This window comes from Silurus meridionalis, chromosome 22 (genome assembly GCF_014805685.1).
Source record: "Silurus meridionalis isolate SWU-2019-XX chromosome 22, ASM1480568v1, whole genome shotgun sequence".
NCBI lineage: Eukaryota > Metazoa > Chordata > Actinopteri > Siluriformes > Siluridae > Silurus > Silurus meridionalis.
Window position 1 is genome coordinate 4,518,008 of NC_060905.1, and position 27,252 is coordinate 4,545,259.

Genomic DNA, 27,252 nt, shown 5'->3' on the forward strand with positions numbered 1-27,252 from the left:
AAAATAGTAGCTCATTGGTTTGGGCATGGTTCAAAATTAATGTCAGAGGTCTAAAATGGTGACAGAGAGGACAGCATGGACAAGATCTACAACAATTCTCAGAGAAGATATAAAAAATAGTGTCTAAAATGATCTTTTTCCCAGGGTGCTACCGGTGAGAGAGGGCCTTCTGGGCCGGCCGGTGGGATTGGGCTTCCAGGCCGTGCTGGAGGAGTCGGATCTCCTGGACCAATGGGGGAGAAAGGAGAACCAGTAAGAATTGAAAATAATTATTTTCAATATCTGTCTGTTCAAGTCAGACTTACTGTTCAACTCATACTTCTTTGTTTTTACCTACTTAGGGAGAAAAAGGACCTACAGGTCCTGCTGGACAGGATGGAGAACAGGGGCCTGTTGGCTTACCAGGATCTGCTGGACCTCCGGGTCCACCTGGAGAGGATGGTGATAAGGTATGTATATACAGGGTATTTCTGGAATAATTGAGAATGATCATGTGACTTCCATTTCTAAATTTCGTAGCAGGATTGCAGTTTCAAAGACTTCATGTATCTAACTTTATAAACACCACCAACAACCATTTTTTTCGGACCACCATTTTTATGTTAATTGTTAATATTTTATAAATCTGTAGACTTACGCTGCTGGTTATTTTTCAATAGGGAGAGACTGGAGGTCCGGGACAGAAAGGAAGCAAAGGAGACAAAGGAGAACTGGTAAGAATGACTCTATTCCAGTGTGTGTCATTTCAATGCTTCTGAAATATTGATTACATTCTGTCATTAAGTGAATGACCAACCCATCATAACCTTGTTTCTTGCTTCCTAGGGACCCCCAGGACCAACAGGAAGTGTAGGACCTATTGGACCCCCCGGACTTGCAGTATGTGCGCCATTACAATTACTGACTACTGCAAATGATATATACTGTAAATAATGATCAAAATAATAACACTAATGCACATACATCAAAATAGTCCTCTGTTTCCTTCTATTATGAACGGAAAGCAAAAGAAAAAGCGAACCAGTTCAGCATTTCAAAGGCAGAACTGAAATTTTTCAGGGTGCAGATGGAGAGCCAGGACCTCGAGGCCAACAAGGGATGTACGGACAGAAAGGTGATGAAGGACCTCGAGGACTTGTAGGTGCCACTGGGCCACTGGGGCTGCAGGTAAAGGAATCCATTTAAGTTTCAATTTTCCATTGCCTACAGTCAGTGCATTTGATGCAGTGACACTAATGACCTGTACCTGTGTGTGAACAGGGAATGCCGGGACCTCCGGGAGAGAAGGGAGAAAGCGGTCATGTTGGACCACTGGTGAATTATAATAGCTTTCTGTTTAAATTTGTTCTTTTTTTTGACATGATTGGAAATGAATCATTTAATATATGGGGCAATTTTCAACATACAGAACATTGCAGGTTAAGCAGAAAAAGTCTTGAAAATTTAGGGATTGCAACCACCAGGCCATGGACCGGTACCTGGCTGTGGATCATTTGGCTGGACAAAAACAATAAAAGCATTTTACTTTCTATTTTAATTACATTTTTTGAATTTTGTCTGCAAGTATTATAATACTTCTGGAATGTCACATAACTGTGATCTTCTAAATTATGTCATGCCATTACAATGTCACAAAGCTGTTATAAGTTTTCATAAATCTATAATAAATAGGTTTATGTTTTCACATTATGTGACTTCAGTATGCCAGAGGTCTTATCAGTATTCATATCTTTAGGTTAGAACCTTAAGTGTCAGGAAGAAGGACTTTCATGTTTATGTTGTTGTCAATGAAGGCTTTAAAAAGCCTTCTAATCCCTGCCTTTGCTCACAGTATTACATTTGATCCTTGCAAATGAATTGTTCCATCCAAAGAATTATTAAGGTATGTTAAGCATATCCACAATTTAGACCCAAAGGGGCGTGAATGTCATTTTGGAAAAGAAAAAAAACATAACGAATGGAGTCTCTTAATGAGATTCAGTATCTTAATGAGATCTAGAAGCAAAACAAATTAGCATGTTGAGTCAGAATGAAAGAAATTACCATATTCAAAAACAAATGCGAATCAGGCCAGGTTTGTTTAGTAAATACTCTGGTATTTAAACTGTACTTTCGGTGCTCAGATGCTGTTTGGTTTGAAACAATGAATTTGTTGTGAAAAAATAAATAACTCCATGGATGTACAGTTTAGAGGAGCACTTCACTAAACATGGTCAGGGGGGAGTTGTCATACAGGCAGTATTGAAGTTAGCATTTTTAGAAATGCTACCATGTCTCCTGTGTGTGTGGTTTAATACTGGTTAGCAAAAAAGATAAATGGGAAATAGGATGGAAAAATGGAGGCTTTGCATATGTGTGTGATGAGTCTCTTAGGGAAAAGTGACAAGAACAAGACAAAGAGAGAGACAGGGAGTGAGACAGTGATGGTGAGGAGGAAGGCAGTGTGACATCTGTTAATCAGATTACCATGAGCCTGGACCATGTAATGAGCATGCTCCATTGTAGCTGGCTCCGTGTGGCCCTGTCTGGTATGAAGAAATGCAAAAAAAGCATTTAGACAGAAAGGGGTTTAGAGGAAGTGCAGTGAAAAACCGGAAGCCCAAACAAAGCAGGAGCAGTGTGCTGTGAAGTGTGCATGTTGGGGATCATGGGATTTTCCAGCTTTCTTCTAGTAGCGTCAGTGTCTTTTTTTTTTATTTAGTGCTAGATTTCAAAGTGTGCAGCCAAATACTCTGTGGACTAAAGATTTTATTTGGTGATTTTTTTTTTATTGCTAGGCGTTAGAATGGGAGTTAGGGTTCAGGCTGGGGTTAGAGTAAATCTCAATATTTGGTGCTGGTTTTGGTTTAGGACTGAAGTTATTAGGGGTTAGAATTGTAGTTTGGATGAAGGGTTGGTGGTTTGAGTTAGGACTTGCAGGTTGGGTTTAAGGTAGGATTAGATTAGGATTGGCGTCAATGGTTAAGTGTTGACTTATTCGTCTTAGGGTAAGAATTAAAGTTAAGGTTGGGTTAGTACAAATGGTTAAGGTTTAGGGGTTAGTGCTAATGCTTGGGTTTAGGGTTAAGGTTAGGATTTGGGGCTTGTTTAATAAAGTGGAAAAGGTTTTCAGGATTTCTGGAAGGAAGGAATTTTAGTATTGCAGGAATGTAAGACGGGTGAGATGGTGCTCATTAAAACTTGCGTCAAAAAGTGGCAGCAAGAAAGAGACTGTCGCGGGGAAAATGAGGCTGCTCGCAATGGCCTGTCACCGCGTTGTCAGCGAGCGATGATGAGGTGCACTGAAAACCCCTTTTTCTGACATCGACTGCAAGAAGTGCTGATGAACAGAAAGACGGAGCGAGACTATCAGCAAAAGGGTCAGGCCAAGGAGAGTCCTGAAGAGAGAGAGAGTGGAGTGCGATTGGATGCATAATGAATGATAAATACCTGTGTTTTCCTCATTTCATCAGGGCCCTCCGGGACAACACGGCCCCAGAGGCGCTGTGGGATCGACTGGTGGAGAGGTAAGTGTCTTTATGTCTCTGCAGTACTATAGGACATATTTACACCCAGGAGGCAGGAGGATATCGCTGACGGCTGGTTGGAGCCAAAATAATAACCCTGCTCTCCAGGTGACTCATAACAAGGCCGGTGTGCTTTGTAGCCTTTTAATTCGACATATCCTCAGCTTTAATGGCTTCTCCTACCAGCTACAGTGCCTGCTATATATCTACAGCGCATCACATTCACTCGCTTTGCGGAGGGGAGATGGAATTAATGCACCGTGAATGTATATAATTACCTAGGCAGTATGTTCACTCACCTCCTGGTGTCTTCATCTCTTTCTATCTCTCTCTTTCTCTTTCTCTCTTTTTTCCGTTTCCTGATTTTTGAATTATTCACTCGTAGACTATGATCTCTAGCTGTGAGTTATATTTGCTTCGCTCTGAAAGATTAAGCAGCTTTAGATTCTCATCCCTGAGAGAGAGAGAGAGAGAGAGAGAGAGAGAGAGAGTTATATTTACCTCTGTTAATGGCCGCCTCTCAACATCCTCCGCTTGTTAATAATTGAAAAGTCCACAGTGTGGCGGTGAGGTGAGACGAGATGAGGCGAGACAAGACGGATGAGGCAGGTGGCTCTGAGAAAGTGTGGAAGGATGTCGATATGGAACTGGAATTTGAATACATCATTTGGAATGAACAGTAATTGATACAGTGTTCATTTCTACATCGTTTTTATCCACACCATAAAAATTTGTGTAATTCACAGGTACTATATATATATATATATATATATACACTGTGAGTATATACATTATATAATATATATTTAGCAGCGAGGAGCATCTTCATAACTGAGGCTGATGCGATTTGCATTTCGATGCATAGCTAAAAATACAATACATTAAAAAATACTTATGAAGCAGCTACTGATGTGACACGATACGATTCACCCCAAAGATGATGCGATTCTATGTGACTCTCGGGACACGCCTCGGTCTCCGTAGTGTTACGTCGTATTCACATAGCTGAGAGAACGCGTTAGAGAAACAGTTTAGCGAGGAGAAATCGATCTACACATTAAATACTTGTCACAAATTATTGGTCACTTTTTAAATAATTAAAGTATAGCGGATCTACTAATAATTATATACCAATATATAGATTTTTACTGAAGCAAATATGTTAAAAACTATGCATTGTGACACAAATGTGTGTGTGTGTGTGTGTGAGGAAGCTTAGCCTGGTTTTCTCATGGTTTCAGGGTGCTCAGGGGATGCCTGGTGGAGTCGGCCAGCCTGGTTTAGTAGGAGAAAAGGTGGGCAAAAATGCAGCAAAGTGTATTTTTCTATATATACTATAAAATTAACAATGAAAAGAATCAAAAATAAATTCAAATTGAACACAAATCAACGTTAATTTGAAACTGGAAAACTTATGTTTAATAGGTTTTAGTGTATTTAATAATATAATATAATTTTTGTTCTGTATGATTTGATTTAGTATTTAGTCTTAATGCATTTAAAAAATAAACATTTTAATTATCCAACGTAGAAATTCAAGTATAACTATTTCATTAACTCCTAAAAGGGTGAAGACGGAGAGGCTGGGAATCCAGGAAACGTCGGTGAAACAGGCGCATCTGTGAGTTGATCTCCATTCTTCAGCTCAGGGTTTTCTTCAGTTCTCCAGATAAGTGTGTCACCTTCTCACTTGTTGCTTCACAGGGTGAGAAAGGAGACATAGGTGAGAAAGGGGACACAGGCCCCCCCGGTGCTGCTGGACCCCCTGGAAACCGAGGTCCTCCAGGAGAGGATGGACCCAAAGGAAATCCAGTATGTGGGAAATTGTTTTAAGTTTCAGAGCAGCTATAGTCTTTATTCAATTCTGCCAATAGCTGTTTGTCTATAGTGGGTTTTCCATTCACCCAAATGAATGTGTAGCATTTGCACAAAATCCTGAATGAAATGAACAGAAAACGGATGATGCACGCATTATTGTGCTGATTTTGTGACAAAGTGAGCAGGTCCAGACAGGTCTTGTACAAAATACTGTGTTTAAAATCTAAAATCAACATCTCAGACGTTACTCCCTTTAAAAAATTAGTAACATATTGTCCCGATAATAAGACGACCCTGATTATAAGACGATCCCCTTTTCAAAGTGTATGTTTTGGAAAAATGCTTTTTGAAGACCACTTTTGTTTTAAAAATTTTTATATGGCATATTATATATTACCTGCAGCGAATCTAGATTTAATAACAATTACCCCAGGCTGTCTATCCATGTGAAAAAACATGAACATACCCATGCCTGGAGTATCCAATAGCAGAGCAGACTTACTACAGACTAAGCTTTTCTCTGACTACCGGTATTAGCATTTGTAAGGCGTTCTTTTAAGGCTTGCCATCTTCTGACATTACATTCTGACATGCCGTATTACTTGTCTGTGTGACGGTTGTTGGATAAATAAGCATTTATCACTATGAGTGAAAAAACTGTAAACGACCACATTTTAACAGGTTGTTTCAGTCCAGTGAACTCGTTTACCTGTATTTTGAGTCACCTATTTTCGCGGGTGTGCAGTCTTATTGACAATAGTCTAGAGCTCGAATATAAGACGACATTATTTTTGATGTGCTCTTCCATTAAAAAAAATATCGTCTTATATTCAGGACAATATGGTAATTAATATTAATAGCAGTTGTATTAGAAGCAGGAAAAGTATTGGTATAGACAGTAGTAGTAGAAGAATGGTGTTTGTTGTAGTAGTAGTGGAATAGTGTTCATAGTAGTAGTAGTAGTAGTAGTAGTAGTAGTAGTAGTAGTAGTAGTGGAATAGTGTTCATAGTAGTAGTAGTAGTAGTAGCAGTAGTAGTAGTAGTGGAACAGTGTTCATAGTAGTAGTAGTAGCAGTAGTAGTAGTAGTAGTAGTAGCAGGTAGTAGCCATGTTACTAGTGGAAATAGAAGAATCGGTATTATGAGTATCAGTACTACTTTTAGTAGTATAACTAAAAGTTGTAGTAGTACTATTGGTAGTAGTACAAGTGGTTATTATACTAATGTTTTTATCATTAGTGGTAGTAGTACTGTAGTAGTAGTATTGAAAATATTGATGGTAGTAGTAAAAGTGGTCATGCTAAAAGTTGTGGTAGTAGTATTAGCATTATGGAATGCACAAGTGGTAATTTCATATACTGATTGTAGTATTGATAGTAGTGGTAGTAGTAGTAGTAGCAGTATTAGTAGTAGAACAAGCAGTAATTATAAACTAAAATTAGCAGTAGTAGTAGTAGTGGTATTGGTAGCAGTGGTAGTAGAAGTAGTAGTAGTAGTAGCAGTATTAGTAGTAGTAGTGGTAGTGCAAGTGGTCATTTTATACTAAAAGTAGTAGTAGTACTGGTAGTAGTAGTAGTAGTAGTAGTAGTAGTAGTAGTAGTAGTAGTGGTGGTGGAAGTAGTAGTAGTAGTAGTAGCAGCATTAGTAGTATTGATAATAGTGGTAGTAATAGCATTTATAGTAGTGGTAGTGCAAGTGGTCATTTTATACTAAAAGTAGTAGTAGTAGTAGTATTTATATAAGTGGTAGTAGTAGTAGTAGTGGTGCAAATAGTAATTATTATTATTATTATTATTATTATTATTATTATTATTAGTAGTAGTAGTAGTAGTAGTAGTAGTAGTAGTAGTAATAGGAGTAGTATTGATAGTAGTGGTAGTAATAGCATTTATAGTAGTGGTAGTGCAAGTGGTCATTTTTATACTAAAAGTAGTAGTAGTAGTACACATGGAAATTATTACATTAAAAGTAGTATTGGTAGAAGTAATTTTTAGAAGTACAAGTGATTATTGTAATAGTAGTAGAAGTACACATGGTAATTATTATACTAAAAGTAGTAGTTGTCTTGGTGGTATAGTAGCAGAAAGCAGTGGTTGTAATTGTAGTAGTAATAGATTATATTATTAATTTTATTGGTAGTAGTGGTATTTTTGGAAATTTTGATAGTACTATTAGGGGTGATCATTATTTATACTAGTGGTAGTAGTAGTATTGGTAACGGTTGTAGACGTTGTAGCTGTAGTAATAGGAGTCATAGTAGTAGTAACAGGATTGGTGTTGGTTGTAGTACTTGTTTTTAATGTCAGTGTGATTTTTATTATTACAATCTTATCATTAGCTCATTTCTTTCTGAAGAGCCCACTCGAGAGAAAATCGTGATGTTTTTAGGGCTATTTGTCCTCTTTTGTTTCCTGTGCTATATTTATTTCTTGTTGTTTTTTTCTGTCTTATTTTTGAACTTCAGCTGAAGTTCCACCTTTTTCCCCAATCAGAATCAGGACTCTGCTCATGTCAGCTGCCTGCTTTACCCCACAAACAGAAACCCAGGTGGCTTTTCTTGCTCACGCAGACCTTTTGTGCTGAATAAGCTAAACCGCCTCTAGCTAGCTTTCTTGTAGATACAGTTTTTTTTAAATAGTACATGACATAAGGTCACGGAGAGCAGTTTTACCTCGTGTTTTTTGTGGTTTTATGTAAAATAATCAGGAATTAGTGAAATGACTTGACAATCTTCAGTACGCATCAGAAATGGTTACAGCTAACGCTGTGACAGCTAGACCATGGGCTAATTGCCCTGTTGTCAGTGCAGAGGTAGCAGGGTGATCGCAGATAGATGCGTTTGAAAAAAAGTTCTTCAAGCTAGCTGCAGTCAAGAAGTGCAACCATACTTCATGCTTCTAACAAAACAAAATACACCCAGCAAGGTTTGTAAATAGTAACTCGTGTAAATGTGCCTTACAGCGTTTTTTGTAAAAGTAAAGGTTTTAAATCCCTGTAGGGCCCCATCGGATTTCCCGGAGACCCAGGACCCCCTGGAGAAGCAGGTCTAAATGTGAGTGCCATTAAATTCCAAACTAGTGTCACTGATTATTGCTGCTGTTAAAGCATTGAATGTTTTCATTTTGTACCATGGCACATCTGTACATTTTATGCCTCTATAAATGTCGCATGCAGGGTATTGATGGTGGACCAGGAGCAAAGGGAGATAATGGAGAGCCTGGGAAAGCTGTGAGTGTTTGTAAAATGTTATTGTTGATGGGTTGATTGAAATGAAAATTTCTATGAACATGTCATAATGTTCTGCAAATATATTGGGTTGTCTATAGGGACCTCCAGGTGCTTCTGGAGAACCAGGACCTCCTGGACCACCAGGAAGAAGGGTGGGTTTTTAGTTTGTTCATTATGTAACTTGGTCTGTTCATGTCAAATCACTGACTGGAATATATCTAGAGTAAGTTTTGCCTCGTTTTTAACAGGGACATGTAGGTACTGCGGGAAATGAAGGAAAACAGGGGAAGGCTGGAGCAAAGGTGAATATTTGTTAGCTTTTTTTTCCCTCAAGACGTTCAGATATTTTGCAGAAGATTCACACTATAACCACATTTTTGTTGTTCCAGGGCTCACCTGGTAAAGAGGGTCCACCTGGAAAGACAGGACCCGTAGGACCCCAGGGACAACCTGGTAGGGCTGGTCCGGATGGACTACGTGGGATCCCAGGCCCTGCAGTAAGTCAAACACTTTGACACACACACAGTATCCGATATAAGGCTACGTGAACACACACAAACTGTGTGGCTAGACTTTCCCACAAAATCAATCTGCCTTTGGCTAATCAATCGTCCTGCTTCCTCTTCAGGGAGAACAGGGTTTAAACGGTCCCCCCGGACAAACCGGACCACCTGGCCCTATGGTACGTGCTCTGACAGTTCTCTCAATCTCACATCATCGACCCACCTCTGTATCCAATAGAGCTCCTGATTGAGGTGGTGATAAATGATAAAGTCTCATCTTTTATCATTTTTTTCTTTGCTTTTTTTTAAGGGACCTGCTGGACTCCCAGGGCTGAAAGGAGATCCAGGCAACAAGGGAGAGAAGGTAAGAGACTTGTAACAATAGCCCAGACGGAGCTCATCATTATAACGTTCAAAACATTTTACTAAAGACAACACCTCACCTACTATCTGTAATCGGATTAAAGGCGCTGCTCTTGTTCTGCAAGCTATTTTGCGACTACCCTCGAGCCCTGAATAATAAATAAAACTAATGTCTGAGAAATGATACTTGCTTACACAGCAGTTTGCCTGAGTGTTACTCTTTGCATATCTTACAGGGTCACGGAGGATTGATCGGGCTCATCGGGCCTCCAGGGGACATGGGAGAGAAGGGGGACCGGGGCTTGCCGGGAAATGAGGGAATACCTGGTCCTAAAGGTGACTTGGTATGTGCAAAGTTTAATACATCATCTTTTATCACACAGTAAGCACGCTGAAGCATTGATTAAGTGTCTGCTTGTCTCAGTAATTAATGTTAGAAATTTCCCATGTGGCATGCAGGGTGTTGTCGGAGTGCATGGTCCTACTGGGCCTCCTGGACCTCCCGGACTTTCTGTAAGTACTGATCGATCGTCCTTGTAGTGTGAAGTTTGTGTCATTTGTTTTTGTCTTTTTGCTCTTGTTTCTATCCCACATCTTGGCATTGGTCTGTTCCTCAGATTTGTTCTATGATGGATCTTGATTGTCTATGTACACTGATCAGGCATACCATTATGACCACCTGCCTAATATTGTGTTGGTCCCTTTTTGCTGCCACAGCAAACAGTTCTGACCCATCAAGCATTAACAGCATTAACGTCAGAGATTTGAGCTACAAGAACTCGTCTGTTGGATCGGACCACATGGGCCGGCCTTCGCTTCCCACTTGCATAAATGAGCCTCGGCCGCCACGACCCTTTCACTGTTCCTTCCTTGGACCACTTTTGATAGATACTGACTACTGCAGACCAGGAACATCCCACAAGAGCTGCAGTTTTGGAGATGCTCTGACCCAGACGTCTAAACGTTGCAATTTGGCCCTTGTAGAATTTGCTCAAATTCAACACGCTTGAAGAGACACTCGGTGTTATTTACTCACTGGTCATAACGTTATAATGTCATAATGTTATCCCTAATTGATGTATACTGCACTATTTCTTTATAGCGCTGCAAACTCTTACAATGCGCTTTTGACTTCACTATTTTTGAAAACATGAATCTGTCCCTTCTGGTTTTTGTCTCTGTTTTCTCACTGATTATAGATATTTTGCAGAAGATTCACACTATAACCACATTTTGTTGTTCCAGGGCTCACCTGGTAAAGAGGGTCCACCTGGAAAGACAGGACCCGTGGGACCCCAGGGACAACCTGGTAGGGCTGGTCCGGATGGACTACGTGGGATCCCAGGCCCTGCAGTAAGTCAAACACTTTGACACACACACAGTATCCGATATAAGGCTACGTGAACACACACAAACTGTGTGGCTAGACTTTCCCACAAAATCAATCTGCCTTTGGCTAATCAATCGTCCTGCTTCCTCTTCAGGGAGAACAGGGTTTAAACGGTCCCCCCGGACAAACCGGACCACCTGGCCCTATGGTACGTGCTCTGACAGTTCTCTCAATCTCACATCATCGACTCACCTCTGTATCCAATAGAGCTCCTGATTGAGGTGGTGATAAATGATAAAGTCTCATCTTTTATCATTTTTTTCTTTGCTTTTTTTTAAGGGACCTGCTGGACTCCCAGGGCTGAAAGGAGATCCAGGCAACAAGGGAGAGAAGGTAAGAGACTTGTAACAATAGCCCAGACGGAGCTCATCATTATAACGTTCAAAACATTTTACTAAAGACAACACCTCACCTACTATCTGTAATCGGATTAAAGGCGCTGCTCTTGTTCTGCAAGCTATTTTGCGACTACCCTCGAGCCCTGAATAATAAATAAAACTAATCTGTCTGAGAAATGATACTTGCTTACACAGCAATTTGCCTGAGTGTTACTCTTTGCATATCTTACAGGGTCACGGAGGATTGATCGGGCTCATCGGGCCTCCAGGGGACATGGGAGAGAAGGGGGACCGGGGCTTGCCGGGAAATGAGGGAATACCTGGTCCTAAAGGTGACTTGGTATGTGCAAAGTTTAATACATCATCTTTTATCACACAGTAAGCACGCTGAAGCATTGATTAAGTGTCTGCTTGTCTCAGTAATTAATGTTAGAAATTTCCCATGTGGCATGCAGGGTGTTGTCGGAGTGCATGGTCCTACTGGGCCTCCTGGACCTCCCGGACTTTCTGTAAGTACTGATCGATCGTCCTTGTAGTGTGAAGTTTGTGTCATTTGTTTTTGTCTTTTTGCTCTTGTTTCTATCCCACATCTTGGCATTGGTCTGTTCCTCAGATTTGTTCTATGATGGATCTTGATTGTCTATGTACACTGATCAGGCATACCATTATGACCACCTGCCTAATATTGTGTTGGTCCCTTTTTGCTGCCACAGCAAACAGTTCTGACCCATCAAGCATTAACAGCATTAACGTCAGAGATTTGAGCTACAAGAACTCGTCTGTTGGATCGGACCACATGGGCCGGCCTTCGCTTCCCACTTGCATAAATGAGCCTCGGCCGCCCACGACCCTTTCACTGTTCCTTCCTTGGACCACTTTTGATAGATACTGACTACTGCAGACCAGGAACATCCCACAAGAGCTGCAGTTTTGGAGATGCTCTGACCCAGACGTCTAAACGTTGCAATTTGGCCCTTGTAGAATTTGCTCAAATTCAACACGCTTGAAGAGACACTCGGTGTTATTTACTCACTGGTCATAACGTTATAATGTCATAATGTTATCCCTAATTGATGTATACTGCACTATTTCTTTATAGCGCTGCAAACTCTTACAATGCGCTTTTGACTTCACTATTTTTGAAAACATGAATCTGTCCCTTCTGGTTTTTGTCTCTGTTTTCTCACTGATTATAGCTCTTTCATTCACAGTCTTTGAGCACAGAGCCCAGTCTTTTTTGTTCCTTCCAATTTTAAGCCTACAAGACAAGATTTTTCTTAACCTCTGACAGAGCAGGCTTCTATGCAGTTTCATGTTTATCTTTTTGGGATTTGGTGATCAGACGCTCTTTACCGCGATCCTTTCAGGTGAAATGTGTGTAATATGTGAGATTCGTCTGCACTAGACAGATAAAAACAGGGATAAAAAAATTATAAAAAACCTCTTAATTGAATAGAAGTTGACATTTTCTATTACTTTATCCCTTTCAGAAATGAAGTTTGGATCTTTTTTTATAAAATTTTTCTTTATTATTTATTGAAAGTGAAAATGAACACATGTCCAGAGAGGTTTTTTGTGCAGTTACAGTTCATCCGGAAAGTTTTCACAGCGCTTTACTTTTTCCACATTTTGTTGTTACAGTCTTATTCCAAAATGAATTAAATTCATTATTTTTCAAAAATTTCTACAAACAATGCTAACCATAATGACAACATGAAAGAAGTTTGTTTGAAATCTTTGCACATTTATCCAAAATAAAAAACGAAAAAAAAAAAAAAAACATAAGTACTTACAGTCTTTGCCATGACACTCAAAATTGAGCTCAGGTGCATCCTGTTTTCACTGATCTTTCTTGAGATGTTTCTACAACTTGATTGGAGTCACCTGTGGTCAATTCAGTTGATTGCAGATGATTTGGAAAGACACACACCTGTCTATATGAGGCCCTACAGTTAACAGGATTGTATTGAGCCACAGATCTGGGGACGAGAACAGAACAATTTCTGCAGCATTGAAGGTCCAAATGAGCACAGTGTCCTCTATCATGCGTAAATGGAAGAAGTTTGGAACCACCCGGACTCTTCCTACAGCGGAACCGCCTGTCCAAACTGAGCTATCGGGGGAGAAGGGCCTTAGTCAGGGAGGTGGTCAAGAACCTGATAGTTACTTTGAAAGAGCTCCAGCGTTTCTCTGTGAAGAGAGGAGAACTTTCCGGTACAACAACCATTTCTGCTGCACTCTGCAGTCAAACCAAGCCACTCCTCAGTAAACGGCACATGACAGCCTGGAGTTTACCATAAGGCACCTAAAGGACTCTCAGAACATGAGAAACAAAGATTAAACACTTTGGACTGAATGGCAAGCATCATGTCTGGAGGACACCAGGCACCACTCATCGCCTGGCAAATACCATCCTTACAGTGAAGCATGGTGGTGGCACCATCATGCTGTGGGGAGGCTTTTCAGCAGCAGGAACTGGGAGACTGGTCAGGATCGAGGAAAAGATGAATGCAGCAATGTACAGAAACATCCTTGATGAAAACCTGATCCAGAGCGCTCTGGACCTCAGACTGGGGTGACGGTTCATCTTCCAACAGGACAACGACCCTCAGCACACAGCCAAGATAACAAAGGAGTGGCTACGGGACGACTCTGTGAATGTCCTTGAGTGGCCCAGCCAGAGTCCAGACTGTGCACCATCCAACCTGATGGAGCTTGAGAGGTTCTGCAAAGAAGAATGGGGGAGAAACTACCCAAAAACAGGTGTTCCAAGCTTGTAGCATCAAACTCAAAAAGACTTGAGGCTGTACTTGCTGCCAGTGGAATTTTAACAAAGTATTGAGCAGAGGCTGTGAATATTTATGTCCATGTAATTATGTTTTTAATTTTTATAAATATTTGCAAAGATGTTAAACACACTTCATTCACGTTATCATTATGGGGTATTGTTTGTAGAGTTTTGAATGAATAAATAAATTTAATCAATTTTGGAATAAGGCTGTAACATAACAAAATCGCTGTGAATACTTTCTGGATGCACTGTATATACAACAGTGGCAATTACAGCCTATTATATAGTTCATGTATAAATCTTTGGGTTGTAATATGTAGTTTTATTTGACTGAATTCGTAAAAATATAAAAATGTGTTCTGACGTATTAAAAAAGAAAAGAAGGCTCAAGTTAATAGCAGAACACTTTTGTATACATATATATATATATATATATATATATATATATATATATATATACAGTACATTTTTTTAAGTAAATTGTTGAATTTGTTTAAAGTAAGGTTATATATTTTTAGACACATTTTTTTAAATGTTTAATTCTTTTTTAAATAAATTAAATATATATTTTTACAGTAAATAGTTTACATTTATACATTAAATGGTTATTTTTTTTACAGTTGGTGATTTAATTTCTACAGTACATGGTTATTTTTTTACAGTAAATAGGTTACTTTTTTACAGGAAATGGTTAAATTTGACAGAAAATGGGTTGTTTTATTAAGCATAACTGTTTGACAGTAAATGATTTAATTCTATATAATAAAGCGTTTACTTTTTTAAAAGGAAACGGTATAATATTTTTTATTGTCAATGCTTATATTTTTACAGTAAATTAATAATTTTATTTTATAGGAAATTTGTTACAGTAAATGGTTTAATTTTGACAGTAAATAGTTACAATTTTTACAGTAAATATTTAAAAATATTTTACAGTAAATGGGTTCATTTTTTTTCTTTTTTTCTTAAAAATCATCATAAAGGATGGGCAAATTTTTGGACTCAACTTTACTTTCTTACCTTTATCAGGGTGCCATTGGTGAAAAGGGATCCAAAGGAGATGAGGTTTGTAATTCTTCTTTTCACACTCATTCCCTATTCACCTCATCATTCTGCTCATTCTAGTCATCCTTTCTGACCTTCACTTTTCTCATCACAGTATCTCAGTATGTGATTCAGTTAACTTTTTGTCTTTCTCTCCATTTCTCTCTTCCCTATTGATTAATGCTGCGATGGTGTTGTACGATGGTCTCCGAGTGCCTCTATATAAGCCATTGTTGTTTACAGCAGCCCTTCTCTGTATCGCACGAGAGCAATTCTGCTGCTCATCTCCGGATAATCCTTCTGAGTCGGCTGCCAGATGGTAACAGGGTGTTTGGGAGGTGTTCAGATGCGGTAATTAGTGATTTCGCTTTCTCTTTCTCCGTATTTATTTTCCCTTCTCAGGGAGGGGTCGGTGCGAGAGGAGACCCAGGACCTGCAGGACCACGGGGACCACCTGTAAGCCCTTCATGAATCTTCTCTTCACAGCTTATTAAAGCTCAGCTCAGGGATTTCACAATAAAGCAAAAGCACAGGGTTTAAAAATCGGAATAAAAAGATCCTAATTAATAATCGCTGACACTATTCAGACCTACACATAACTCTTTTCAGCGATACACTTTTTGCCATGGCGTATTTTATATCCTATCATAGACATATTAATACCCAGTCATATACAGTACACGCCTTAGACACGTCACTCAATAAACACTCTTGTACCGTACATTAAAGCAGGATTTATTATCCTCATAGTCATGCGGTTACATCCTGTCGCCAAAGGATTATAAAAAGGTGTAAATCTTCACTGTGTGTATCTGTGGTGATGATGGTGAATGAAAGAGATGGTGGAGGAGCAAAGTGGCCGGCTCTTCATTCTTTTCACAAACGCACACAGTAATTTGGTGATGGAATGAAATTACCCATGTTTACAATACATGGGTATTAATTGAGCTCAATTTCTTTAGTTGACTGGAAAAAAATGGTTTTTATTTTGCTACTTTGCTATTTGACATGCCACATAAATTTATCTGTGGATACTTCAGAGAAATAATTCCCAGTCAGCTGACCAGTGTACAGAATCAGTATCATGGGTTGCATGTATAGGGAATATGTCATGGTGTTCTGGTGGTAAAAAAATATAAAAACCAAATCTAAAAAAAAAAATCTATGAACTTAATCTATAACTAACTAGGGAAAAAAGGTAAATAAGGAAACTATATAGTTTGTGCAGGGGATGTAAAATTAGGCAGTGCAAATAATAAAGAAAGGAAGTGCAATGATCATTTTACCTGAAAAAGTCCAAGGTGCAGGGTTGCAATATAGTAGTCCTTGTTAGTTGTGTTGATATCACACATATAATCAAAATTATTTAAAGGTAAATTATGGTAAAGGTGCAGTTGACATAGATTTGAGTCATACATTTTTTTTCTCTTCAGTTTTCTGAGCCATTCGGTAGCTCCACCCTGAGTAGAAAACTGCCTTATACTGACTGCCCCATCCTTAAAAAGCACAATACAAACAATTAATAGCTTCAACAGACGATTTTTACCCTAAGCATTTGTAATTCACCTCACTTAAAACAGGGGGCGCTATAGATTACAAAATGCATCTTTAACAAAATACAACAAATTAATTTATCCTTTTGCCCCCTTTGGCCTTTGCCCTGTTGATTTCAGGGTCCACCGGCCACCATAATCGAGCCGCTGCCCATCCGAGAGGGACGCAAAAAACGTCGGAGGACCTCGGACCGGACCATAGAGGATCCAGCGCAGATCCTGCAGCCGCAGAAGAGGACCATGAAGCGGAGGCTCAGCTGAACATGGAGGACTTCCTGCAGGCTGATGCTCCTCTGGAGGATGCTGAGGGAATGGAGGAGGTGTTCGCTACTTTGAATTCCATGAAGTTGGAGGTGGAGCTGATGAGGAAGCCACTGGGAACTTTCGAGAGTCCGCACGCACCTGCAAAGAGCTGATGATGTGCCACCCGCATTATAAAGATGGTATGACCTGTTTACTACAGGCAGGTTAGCCATTTGTTTGAGGTGGCAGCTTTGTGGTTAAGGCATTGGACTTTGGATTTGAAGGTTGTGAGTTTAAATACTAGCACCAAGCTGCCACTTCTGGGCCCCTGAGCAAGGCCCTGAGCCCTTAGCTGCTTAGTTGTATGAATAAGATATATGTAAATGGGTTCATTTTTTCTTTTTCTTAAAAATCATCATAAAGGATGGGCAAATTTTTGGACTCAACTTTACTTTCTTACCTTTATCAGGGTGCCGTTGGTGAAAAGGGATCCAAAGGAGATGAGGTTTGTAATTCTTCTCTTCAATGTTATATATATATTTTGATCTTCTTTTCACACTCATTCCCTATTCACCTCATCATTCTGCTCATTCTAGTCATCCTTTCTGACCTTCACTTTTCTCATCACAGTATCTCAGTATGTGATTCAGTTAACTTTTTGTCTTTCTCTCCATTTCTCTCTTCCCTATTGATTAATGCTGCTGTACGATGGTGTTGTACGATGGTCTCCGAGTGCCTCTATATAAGCCATTGTTGTTTACAGCAGCCCTTCTCTTGTATCGCACGAGAGAGCAATTCTGCTGCTCATCTCCGGATAATCCTTCTGAGTCGGCTGCCAGATGGTAACAGGGTGTTTGGGAGGTGTTCAGATGCGGTAATTAGTGATTTCGCTTCTCTTTCTCCGTATTTATTTTCCCTTCTCAGGGAGGGGTCGGTGCGAGAGGAGACCCAGGACCTGCAGGACCACGGGGACCACCTGTAAGCCCTTCATGAATCTTCTCTTCACAGCTTATTAAAGCTCAGCTCAGGGATTACACAATAAAGCAAAAGCACAGGGTTTAAAAATCGGAATAAAAAGATCCTAATTAATAATCGCTGACACTATTCAGACCTACACATAACTCTTTTCAGCGATACACTTTTTGCCATGGCGTATTTTATATCCTATCATAGACATATTAATACCCAGTCATATACAGTACACGCCTTAGACACGTCACTCAATAAACACTCTTGTACCGTACATTAAAGCAGGATTTATTATCCTCATAGTCATGCGGTTACATCCTGTCGCCAAAGGATTATAAAAAGGTGTAAATCTTCACTGTGTGTATCTGTGGTGATGATGGTGAATGAAAGAGATGGTGGAGGAGCAAAGTGGCCGGCTCTTCATTCTTTTCACAAACGCACACAGTAATTTGGTGATGGAATGAAATTACCCATGTTTACAATACATGGGTATTAATTGAGCTCAATTTCTTTAGTTGACTGGAAAAAAATGGTTTTTATTTTGCTACTTTGCTATTTGACATGCCACATAAATTTATCTGTGGATACTTCAGAGAAATAATTCCCAGTCAGCTGACCAGTGTACAGAATCAGTATCATGGGTTGCATGTATAGGGAATATGTCATGGTGTTCTGGTGGTAAAAATATAAAACCAAATCTAAAAAAAAAATCTATGAACTTAATCTATAACTAACTAGGGAAAAAGGTAAATAAGGAAACTATATAGTTTGTGCAGGGATGTAAAATTAGGCAGTGCAAATAATAAAGAAAGGAAGTGCAATGATCATTTTACCTGAAAAAGTCCAAGGTGCAGGGTTGCAATATAGTAGTCCTTGTTAGTTGTGTTGATATCACACATATAATCAAAATTATTTAAAGGTAAATTATGGTAAAGGTGCAGTTGACATAGATTTGAGTCATAAATTTTTTTTCTCTTCAGTTTTCTGAGCCATTCGGTAGCTCCACCCTGAGTAGAAAACTGCCTTATACTGACTGCCCCATCCTTAAAAAGCACAATACAAACAATTAATAGCTTCAACAGACGATTTTTACCCTAAGCATTTGTAATTCACCTCACTTAAAACAGGGGGCGCTATAGATTACAAAATGCATCTTTAACAAAATACAACAAATTAATTTATCCTTTTGCCCCCTTTGGCCTTTGCCCTGTTGATTTCAGGGTCCACCGGCCACCATAATCGAGCCGCTGCCCATCCGAGAGGGACGCAAAAAACGTCGGAGGACCTCGGACCGGACCCATAGAGGATCCAGCGCAGATTCTGCAGCCGCAGAAGAGGACCATGAAGCGGAGGCTCAGCTGAACATGGAGGACTTCCTGCAGGCTGATGCTCCTCTGGAGGATGCTGAGGGAATGGAGGAGGTGTTCGCTACTTTGAATTCCATGAAGTTGGAGGTGGAGCTGATGAGGAAGCCACTGGGAACTTTCGAGAGTCCGGCACGCACCTGCAAAGAGCTGATGATGTGCCACCCGCATTATAAAGATGGTATGACCTGTTTACTACAGGCAGGTTAGCCATTTGTTTGAGGTGGCAGCTTAGTGGTTAAGGCATTGGACTTTGGATTTGAAGGTTGTGAGTTTAAATACTAGCACCAAGCTGCCACTTCTGGGCCCCTGAGCAAGGCCCTGAGCCCTTAGCTGCTTAGTTGTATGAATAAGATATATGTAAGTCGCTGTGGATAATGTAAATATATTGACTGGCAAACGCAATTGTACAACAAAAGGCTTATCGAACGTATTTTATTTGCTTCAAATTCAAAAATAATGCTCTCTTAATGAACTGTTAAACTACTGTAACCCCCCCATTTAGGTGAATATTGGATCGACCCGAATCAGGGCTGCAATAAAGATTCCATTCGGGTGTTCTGCAACTTCACGGCTGACGGAGAAACCTGCCTGCATCCGGATAAACGAATCGAAACGGTGCGTCCCAAAGCACAGTCACGTACAGCCAGGCCTTGATTCACACACTTGCTGTTCAGATCTCTGATCTGTGTCTCTATCGTTAAAATCCAGGTGAAACTCGCAGCCTGGAGCAAAGAGCAGCCGGGCAGCTGGTACAGCCGGTACAGGAGGGGCAAACAGGTACGAGTCTCCTCGTCTTATCATCAACCTGCTCGTCAGCACGCCTGAAAGTCAGTGTGGAGAGCTGCGCTTTTAATCCGACATCCTCAAGAAAAGAAACTCAAATATCCAGGAATAATAAAAAATGATTCCATTCCTATTACTAATATTATTATCGTAGGTCACTAATGAAGGTGATAAATTGCATATTCAGATATTCGTGCGAAAATTGGACGTCAAACACAGTCCTACGGTACTACTCATAAATCAGCTTGTTTTTTTTTTTCCACACACTCCGACCTTTGAAAAATGAGGTACAGTGCATATGCATCGTGTATAATTATATCCTTCGAGTTCCTATTATAGCTATAGGCTCATTAGAGCATTATTACATGTTTGATATGTAATTATGGGAAAGCGAGAAAGGCTTGGGGACTGAACTGAAAGAACTTAGTGATATGAATAACTTCATGACTCCATGTCTGACCAGTAAATGGAATAAAATAATGTTTAAAAGAAAGAATGAAATAATGAATTCGGCGGTCTTGGAGGAGAAATTAGTATGTGTCTGCGATTCTGAGCCTCGGGCCAAACTCTCGTGAGCGCATATGAAATATCTCCATCAGTCCCGGCTCATTAATAGAAGAATTCAGAGACACGGAGGAGGCTTTGCTCACCGCAAGCCCATTCATACAATCTGACACATGCGACCTTGTCAAGCTGATTCGCTCAGTCAGATGTCACTGTGACTCGTTTTCTGAGGAGAAGACTGTGTGTCTCTGGTGAATTAACAACAACTCTGAAGCAGGGTGCTACACAAACCTGCACCAGATTTCCCTAATGAGATCGTGGAACACAAAGCAGGGCTTCATATTTCGCATTACGGTACGTCGATGACCTGTTTCTCTGTTCTCTCTGTTTTCTCCTGCTGCAGTTCTCGTATGTGGACACTGACGGCCTCACGGTCCCTGTGGTCCAGCTGACCTTCCTGAAGCTTCTGAGCGCAACAGCCAGACAAAGCTTCACCTACACGTGCCAGAACTCGGCTGGCTGGTACGATGCCACCAGCCACGGGCACCAGCACGCCCTGCGCTTCCGGGCCGGCAACGGCGAGGAGATGACGCACGACAAGATGCCTTTTATAACACCTCAGTATGATGGCTGCCAGGTGAGCTGGGAATGTAGATAACAGATAACAACAGAAATCAAACATTTACATTCACGGCATTTAGCAGACGCGGTTTTCCAGAGCGGCTTAAAAAGTGCTTTGAGTAAATCAACGCTGGTTCACAAGATTAAACTTTCTTTCGGCTTAGGGGTCGCCACAGCGGATCATCCGCATGTTTGATTTGGCACATGTTTTTACGCTGGATACCCTTCCTAACGCAACCCTCCCCATTTATCCGGGCTTGGGACCGGCACTAAGAGTGGCTGGGGTTGGTTCCCTGACTGGGGACCGAACCCTGACCGCAGCGGTGAGAGCGCCGCATCCTAACCACTAGACCACCAGGGACCTGCTGGTTCACAAGATTACAAACTTAAAATACCTTCAGCCTCAAACTCTGTTAAAAGGAATAATAGCACACTTTGAAAAAAATTATAATTACGGTTTGTTTCCGAATGCAATCCTTCTTACGTGCAAAACACAGTTATATTCTGAGTTTCCTCAGGAGCGTATTAAGCGGCGGACCGCAAGTTTGGTTTTAGTCTCCGCCTCGTAAATTGTGGTGAAAGTAGGGAGCAGGTGGAGAAGAGCCTGGAGAGGTGGAGGAACGTGCTGGAGAAAAGAGGAATGAAACTCAGTAGGAGAAAGACAGAGAAATTTTTTTTTTCTTATTCCAGGGTTATATTATAAATATGCCCAAGCCCAAAGAGATTTCAGGAGATTTTTAGTGGCAACAAAGGTTATAGTGGAGATACTGAAGCATTTCTGAATGTTTCCCCATTCAATGAAAAGTTCCTACAGATGCCTATAGAGGGCCTGAGTGTTCCCCTGTCAGATAAAGCCAACCCCTAAGCAAAAATCTATTCATTTCCCCTTATATAAAGCCAGTTCTTCTAGTCTATAAATACTTTCTCAACTAACAGTGAACGTTACCAATGAACAGATGTTTGCAGAAGTCCAGGCCGTAATGTCACCATATTAAAATGAGCTGGTGTGCTGTTACGTTTATTAAAATGAACGTAAAGTTGGTGTAACAGAGCTGAATTCATTTTGTCCCATCATTTCTAATGCGCCCGTGATCCAGTCGACAGACCAGCCATGATTTGTTTTGTTTTTTTCCGCTTCTGCAGCAAATGTCATTTTTGCATGCTTCTTATCGAAATGCCATTCCGTGTCCTTGATCTCGTTTACCGCGTAACAGATCCGTGTACTTCCGATAAGCCGGAGAAATGCAGTCTTCGTTTTTTATCTTTGTTTCATTCTTTCCATTATTCAATTCGAAAGGCCCTGTAATCCACCAGGTATTCAAGCCTCTCGTTCAGCCTCTCCTAAGAGATCGCGTGTGCGACTTCCCTCAGTTCCCCGCTGCAATTTGAAGTCAGCGTGATTGCATATTTGCACAAAGGCGAACAAGCACACAGCCGACAGTCGATCTGAATCACTGCAAAGAGAAAACGATGATATTTTCAGGCGCCGTTCGTCAGTTTTAACCAAGCGTGTAATTATTTGAAGGTAAAAAAAAAATAAAGCAAAAAAAAAAAAAAGTCAAGTAGCGAGATACGAGCGAATCCGTTTTCAGGCGTTTCGCAATTAAGCGAAAGATTTTTTGCGAAAGAAAAAAGAAAAGCGCGAACGCAAAGCGAGCAAATGAAAGAGTTACTATCAGATAACGTGCAAGCGATCTTTTGTTTACGGAAAGAAATGAAACAAAACGTAATGGAAAAGATGGAGCAATTGTTGCTCGTTCGTTCGTTCACGTCTTCATTCACTCTTTTTTTTAGCTGTGTTTTATTACCGTTTGCAGTGTAGTGATTTTTTAGATAAGTAAGGATTAACACACTCAGGGGACGTGCTGTTATAGGAAAATAATTAACAACTTCATTTTCTTGTGATCGTGAGAAATCAGGAGAAAACAAGAAAACTAAATATAACACATGGCGTTCCAGGAAGTGTGTTGCCTGGAGATGGATATTATATTTATTAATTATAATTGATTATTTATTATTTAGATCATTATATTCATTCATATCAAAATATATATATATTTCATTTAGCGCATTTTTGTTATTTAGTATTTTATATATATTTTTTTAATAATAATAAAGTTCAGTACTATTTTATGTGGAGTGTATTTATTTATTTTTATTCAGTATCTAGTTAAAAAACTATTAGGTGATTAATCGGTTGCCGGCAAGTACAATCCAACCGAGATTTCGTTATCAGTAAAATCCTGTTAAATTTGTACAACAAAAAGTCGACCTCAACTGCTGACAAATCAAATTCAAGGACTAGCACGAGATATGCCTATTGGAGAAGTGCTAAATCAGTTAAGGCTCTTGGATACTGATCGCAATGTTGGGAGTTCAAGCCCCATTATTGCCAAGCTGCCATTCTTGTGTCCCCTGAGTAAGGCCCTTAACCCTCAGTGCTACAAGGGTGCTGTAAAATGGCTGACCCCATGTGACCAACGAATACTAAAGAATTTCACTTTGCTGTAATGTGCATGTGACCACTAAAAAGCATTTTTCTTTCAGTGGAATTTTTTGTTTTTTAAAAATCTATTTAGCTTTTTGTTTTATCAACCAGACCAGCCAAATTTTGATATTTGGGGAGTCTATATAGTCCAAGCACAGGCACTATCATGCAAAACAAATGAACACCTATTAAGATGAACTTGCTGAAGTGCTTCAAACAAGCTTTGGAGATTGTTTTGAGTTGTGTCACGAGTGTCATGTGTGTTTTTCTTTCACAGACCCGCAAAGGACAGGACAGAACGGTGCTCCAGATCAACTCTCCGAGATCGGAGCTTCTTCCCGTCATCGACGTTTCCGCGTCGGACTTCGGAAACACCAACCAGAAGTTTGGCTTCCAGATCGGACCTGTGTGTTTTAACGGTTAACTAACTGAGACACGGGACTCGAGACTTCATCTGTACCACACACAATATTTATTTTTTTTTGTAGGGTGCATGTGGCGCTTCTGTGGCATGCATATATACATTTTTTTGAGTATTTGTTTTCTTTTTTTTTTTTGTGAACAAAACTGCACAGGTGCCAGGATCGGCCCTTGAGGAAACCGAGCAAAGCAGAAGTTTCGATGTGTGTGGACTTTTTTGTTGTTTATTCTTGTTTCTACTTGCCTGCAGTGTGTGAACGAATTATTAAGCCACCTCCACTTGAACCTGACGATAAAAGGCAGACCCAAGACCCCAAAAGACCCCCGTCCCCACACACACACACACACACACACAAGTTCCGCATTGTGGGCCACGTATTTCGCAGTATAAAATGGTGGCATTAATGATACGTGTCTTCATTTTGAGCCATAATGTAATTCAAAATTAATTTGTTGAAAACATTCAGCAGTACAGATATGAAATACTGATTTTACCCTCAACAGAAGCAGTTCTACATCCGAACAGTTTTGACAAGGAAATGCCACCTGGATCCGGTTCATTGTTCCTTTAGATGCTTTCTGTCACACACCAGCCTCCCATAACTGGGGTTTGATGATAAAGAAACAGTGTCGTACGCCAGTCTACTTTCAAGCAGCGTGGGTTGTGCACAGCAGTAGCCTCTTCACAAGTTTATTTTTTTAAGTCAGGTCACGTGGCTGATATGTTTTTTAGTCCCTTCTACTACACACATGGTGCTAGAGTTATAATAATAATGGGTTTTATTGCACAGTGTTCCTGTTTTTTTTTTTGTTGTTTTTTTGTTGTTGTTGGTGTTTTTTTATATAAATCCCTTGACTTTATTCTTTTAAAATTGTTTTCGAAGGGTTGTATTACAAAAATGTCTTAAGTCCAAATTAATTTCTGTCGAGTTCAGGTTTTTTTTTTTTTTTTTGGGAAATGAAAAGGACATTTCTAGAGAAAAATAGGTGAAGATGCTAAAGCAATTCTGAATATTTCCGACCCAAAGAAGAGTTGCTATAGATGCCTATAGAGGATCTGAGTGGTCCCATATCGCACCAAGCCACACCCATAGCAAAAATATATAATTTTCCTTTATACATCTTACAGGGAATATACAGATCAAACCAGTTCTTTTAGTCCATAAATATAAATATATATATATATATATATATATATATATATATATATATATATATATATATATATATACGAGCATAATGCTGTAAAACTGGCTGTTGTACTATGAAGTGCCCAGTAGGCGGCCCTACTCCTGGTGGCCATAGTAACTTTAACACTCAGAGAGTGGGGCATGTAGCGTTTCACCTCAATTATGACCGCAAATCCGTTTTGTTGGTGCTAAAATAAAACATTCCTGAAGGAGCATGAAAATATACCAGTGTATATATGGTGTGTGGATTTTCTACTGTCTCATGACTCTAGTAAAAGCCAGAGTGCTGGACCATGTGCTCTCTCTCCAGTCTTTACTCCCACTTTGTCCTGTCCCTGGACACGCCCATACCTCTTCAGTGGAACTATGCCGGGACTGTTACAAAGAGCTGACACTCGAGACTTCTTCTCTAACGTGAAAAAAAACAGTGTCTTACAGAAACCTTTAGCGCATCAGTGTGTACAATGTTGAATAGCGACAATCCTAGCATATGTGGTGCTTGCTGTACTGAGAACAAGCCGTTACTATGGAAACAATCATGTATTAAAACCTTACAGAGCTGAGAGAATGGATAAACAGTGTTACGGAAGTATTAGCACACTTCCTGTTTTGGTGACTTTGCAGTATTTTACATGATGATGATGATGATGATGATGATGATGATGATGATGATGATTAAGCTTTATCACAGCTCAAAATTTCTAATCAGAGAAACTTGAGACATTTCTGTAGTACAATCACTGCTATATCTTTTGTTTGGTCACATCCTCGCCAAATGATTGTGTAAAAATAGGCTTTATTATGGTGCTACAGATTTTTGTTGTTGTTGTATTATTATTATTATTATTTTGTATTATTTTCCTGAGAGGACAGGATGAATGGGAGAGGAAGGAGAGAAGCTCAATGGTGCTTCACCAAACACCCAAAGGCTTATTTCTGGTGCTAATCCTGGTGCTAATCTTTACTTAACAGTCAGTATCTTTGTCTAATATATAATAGGTAGGGGCGTGGCAGCAGGAAGGCATGGCAGCTGGGTGTGGGAGCGGGGTGTGGCAGCGGGGTGTAGCAGCAGGGCGTGGCAGCGGAGTGTAGCAGTAGGCCGTGGCAGTGGGCGAAATAGAAGTGTTTTTAAGACAACAGCCTTGAAATAATTCTCCACCTTTTTCTGTCCTCACTGTATGTATAGTGTATCTGTGATACTAATTTTATATATATACTGTACAGTTATTTACAGATATTTGAATAAATCGCAGTTTCCTTCCTGGATGTACGTGTAAAATGTATTTGTAAAAAATATTCGTGAAAAATAAAATGGAAAATATTCAGGAAAGCAAACATTTTTGGACAGAAGTGTCAAGAAAAAAAAAATATATATATATATATATATATATATATATATATATATATATATATATATATATATATATATATATATATATAAATGGTTTAATAAATAGAAAATAGAAGTTTTAATTGACAGAGTGGAAAGTAAATGAACAGAAGAGAAAAATCCAAATCAGATCTGTGTGATTACACTTTGCCTGCATCAATTTTCCTAAGTACACATTCACACATTTGTGGAAGAAACTCGCCAAATAGGTTGCAACAAACATCTTGAAGAACGTCTCCAGGTTACGTATGTAACCCTGGCTCCCCGAGGGAACAAAATGCTTTGTTATACTGATTTGGGAACGCTTCCACATTGTCCACGTGATTCAGAGCGTGGACAATGCAGAAGCGTTCCCAAATCTCAAGCTGCGTCAAAACACTTGGAGAACGAAAGTCCAATCAAATCAGACTGACCAATCCCCACCTAGTGTGGATGGGCACAGCTAGGGCAAAGTACAAAGGGGCCAGGAGTGGTACAGAGGTCGAGGCTATTGAACCTGACATAGGTCAGCAGATTGGACCAGCCCACTGCGTTGCAAATGTCCAGGAGGGACACTCCAGAAGACAAGGTCTTAGACGCAGCCACACTTCCAGTGGAGTCCGCTCTGACCCCGAAAGGAGCGGGGAGACCAGAGGACTCATAAGAGGAAGAAATATCATCCACAATCCATCTGCTTATTTGCAGGGAGACCTCTCCTCGAAGGGCCATAGCAGACAAACAGCTCCGACTTTCTCCACAGTTCTG

General features: G+C 40.0%; 1 protein-coding gene across 2 annotated transcripts in view; it reads left to right on the forward strand.

Annotated features, from left to right (window-relative positions):
• Nucleotides 1-26,379, forward strand: part of col5a3a (collagen, type V, alpha 3a) — a 96,062-nt gene extending 69,683 nt beyond the window's left edge. The window contains exons 42-67 of one of the 2 annotated variants that reach the window (XM_046834746.1): nt 145-252; nt 342-449; nt 660-713; nt 826-879; nt 1,060-1,167; nt 1,261-1,314; nt 3,453-3,506; nt 4,748-4,801; nt 5,074-5,127; nt 5,211-5,318; nt 8,322-8,375; nt 8,498-8,551; nt 8,650-8,703; nt 8,800-8,853; nt 8,941-9,048; nt 9,180-9,233; nt 9,365-9,418; nt 9,654-9,761; nt 9,877-9,930; nt 14,966-15,001; nt 15,383-15,436; nt 18,966-19,290; nt 19,615-19,727; nt 19,821-19,889; nt 20,803-21,036; nt 23,786-26,379. In XM_046834746.1, the coding sequence (XP_046690702.1) occupies nt 145-252; nt 342-449; nt 660-713; nt 826-879; nt 1,060-1,167; nt 1,261-1,314; nt 3,453-3,506; nt 4,748-4,801; nt 5,074-5,127; nt 5,211-5,318; nt 8,322-8,375; nt 8,498-8,551; nt 8,650-8,703; nt 8,800-8,853; nt 8,941-9,048; nt 9,180-9,233; nt 9,365-9,418; nt 9,654-9,761; nt 9,877-9,930; nt 14,966-15,001; nt 15,383-15,436; nt 18,966-19,290; nt 19,615-19,727; nt 19,821-19,889; nt 20,803-21,036; nt 23,786-23,932 (2,328 nt within the window). In that variant the 3' untranslated portion in view covers nt 23,933-26,379. Of the gene's footprint in view, nt 1-144; nt 253-341; nt 450-659; nt 714-825; nt 880-1,059; nt 1,168-1,260; nt 1,315-3,452; nt 3,507-4,747; nt 4,802-5,073; nt 5,128-5,210; nt 5,319-8,321; nt 8,376-8,497; nt 8,552-8,649; nt 8,704-8,799; nt 8,854-8,940; nt 9,049-9,179; nt 9,234-9,364; nt 9,419-9,653; nt 9,762-9,876; nt 9,931-10,134; nt 10,201-14,965; nt 15,002-15,382; nt 15,437-18,965; nt 19,291-19,614; nt 19,728-19,820; nt 19,890-20,802; nt 21,037-23,785 lie in introns of those variants that run through there. The other variant, XM_046834745.1, reaches the window with a different exon arrangement.
• Nucleotides 26,380-27,252: the final 873 nt, after the last annotated feature.